The following is a 1694-nucleotide window of genomic DNA, read 5'->3' on the forward strand; positions in this document are numbered from 1 at the left end:
ATATTCTCTGCTACCTTTATAAAGCTTCGTACTCTTAAATAACATCGCATCTACAATAATATCAGCCATGCTTAGTTGTAATTGGAAGATGCAATAATGTAAAGCTTGATTAGTTGTAACAAAAAGATGCAATAAAGTAAACCAAATCGCGATTACTATTAAAGACAATACAAGACTTACAGTTAAAGAACTAGAAGATCGACTATGATAATGAGCAATTGTTAGCTAGGAATAGCATCTTCTTCTTTTTCTTTTTCTTTTTTTCTTTTTTTTTCTTTTTTCTCTTTTTGTTGATAAGATAGCAACTTTTATTAAGAGAAGAAAAAAAACATTATATCTTGAGTTAAAGCATTTTCTTCATTTTAAATGAATTCATTTTATGTTTTAAATTAAAAATTATATTTTAATTTTAATTTAAATCATTAAATGAATATTATATCGAATTAATCAAAAATAATATTATTAGGTCCCGAGTCCCGACATCCCGTTACAGAAAAATAAAATAAAAAATACGAAATCTAGAAGCTTCTATAATAATCTTAATCTAGGGTTTAGTATTGAAAAAAAAAATATTTATATTTATATATATATAAACTAATAATTTACGGTTAAGATTAATTAGTAAGGAAATTAAAAAAGTAAAGGCTACGAATATATATATTGAAAAACGAGGATATTAATAGCTTTTCGAGAACCTAATTATTTTATCGGATATATGTAGTTGTTCCATCTCACACACGCATAGTTAATATTTATCATATAAAGGAATTTCTTGGATATTATGAGGTTTTAAAAATCATTAAATCAATCCCTTGGAATTAACACATGTACATTATAAGTGATTGAGTTTAAAGTTAAATATTCTTAGTCTGTCATTAATTATTCTGCTACCTTGCTTTTAACTCAAAGCTTACCCCTATTTTTTCTTCTTTTCATATCTTTAGAAATTAAGGGTCGATTATCTAAACTGCCTACAACTACCCATCTATCTCACCATTATAAATCATTCTCCTGAGAACAGCTAGAAGATATCCTATAACTACAAAATGAGGCCTCTCTTCTCTTCCTATTCCCTCCCTCTTTTACTCTTGTTTATCTCCACCTTCCATGCCATAAACGCCAACAACCTCATCCATGAAACTTGCAAGAAATGCTCGCAGAAAGATCCAAACCTAAGCTACAACTTCTGTGTAAACTCTCTCCAAGCAGCCCCAGAAAGCCAGAGTGTTGATGATCTTCGTGAACTTGGTAAGATATCCATCAAGTTAATCAAACAGAACGTTACAAACACAAGGAACCACATCAAGACGCTCCTAAGGAACAAAAACTCAGACTCTTTCATTAAGTCCTGCTTGAGTGACTGCTTTGATCTTTATTCCGATGCTGTACCTACTCTTAGTCAAGCCCTGAAAGACTACAAGGCTAAGCGCTATGACGATGCTAACATTGAAGTGAGTTCAGTCTTAGATGCCTCCACAACATGTGAAGATGGATTCGAGGAAGAGAAAGGTGTGGTTTCTCCATTGACAAAGAGAAACAACAACACGTTTCAGTTGTCTGCCATAGCGCTTTCCATTGTTAATATGTTAAATTGATTCACGCACGTTGGTGCTTGTCTTTATTCAATGTTTTGTACCAGTTTGGTTTCTTTTTAGTATTTTAATTTATTGCATATTCTTATTTAAGTGTTTACT

General features: G+C 31.1%; 1 protein-coding gene across 1 annotated transcript; it reads left to right on the forward strand.

Annotated features, from left to right (window-relative positions):
- Window positions 1-901: 901 nt before the first annotated feature.
- Window positions 902-1694, forward strand: LOC112024592 (putative invertase inhibitor). The gene has a single exon (XM_024057213.2). It carries the CDS (start codon window positions 1047-1049, stop codon window positions 1593-1595), a length of 549 nt encoding a protein of 182 aa, XP_023912981.1. The 5' UTR covers window positions 902-1046; the 3' UTR covers window positions 1596-1694.

This window comes from Quercus suber, unplaced genomic scaffold, assembly GCF_002906115.3.
Source record: "Quercus suber isolate HL8 unplaced genomic scaffold, Cork oak 2.0 scaffold_170, whole genome shotgun sequence".
NCBI lineage: Eukaryota > Viridiplantae > Streptophyta > Magnoliopsida > Fagales > Fagaceae > Quercus > Quercus suber.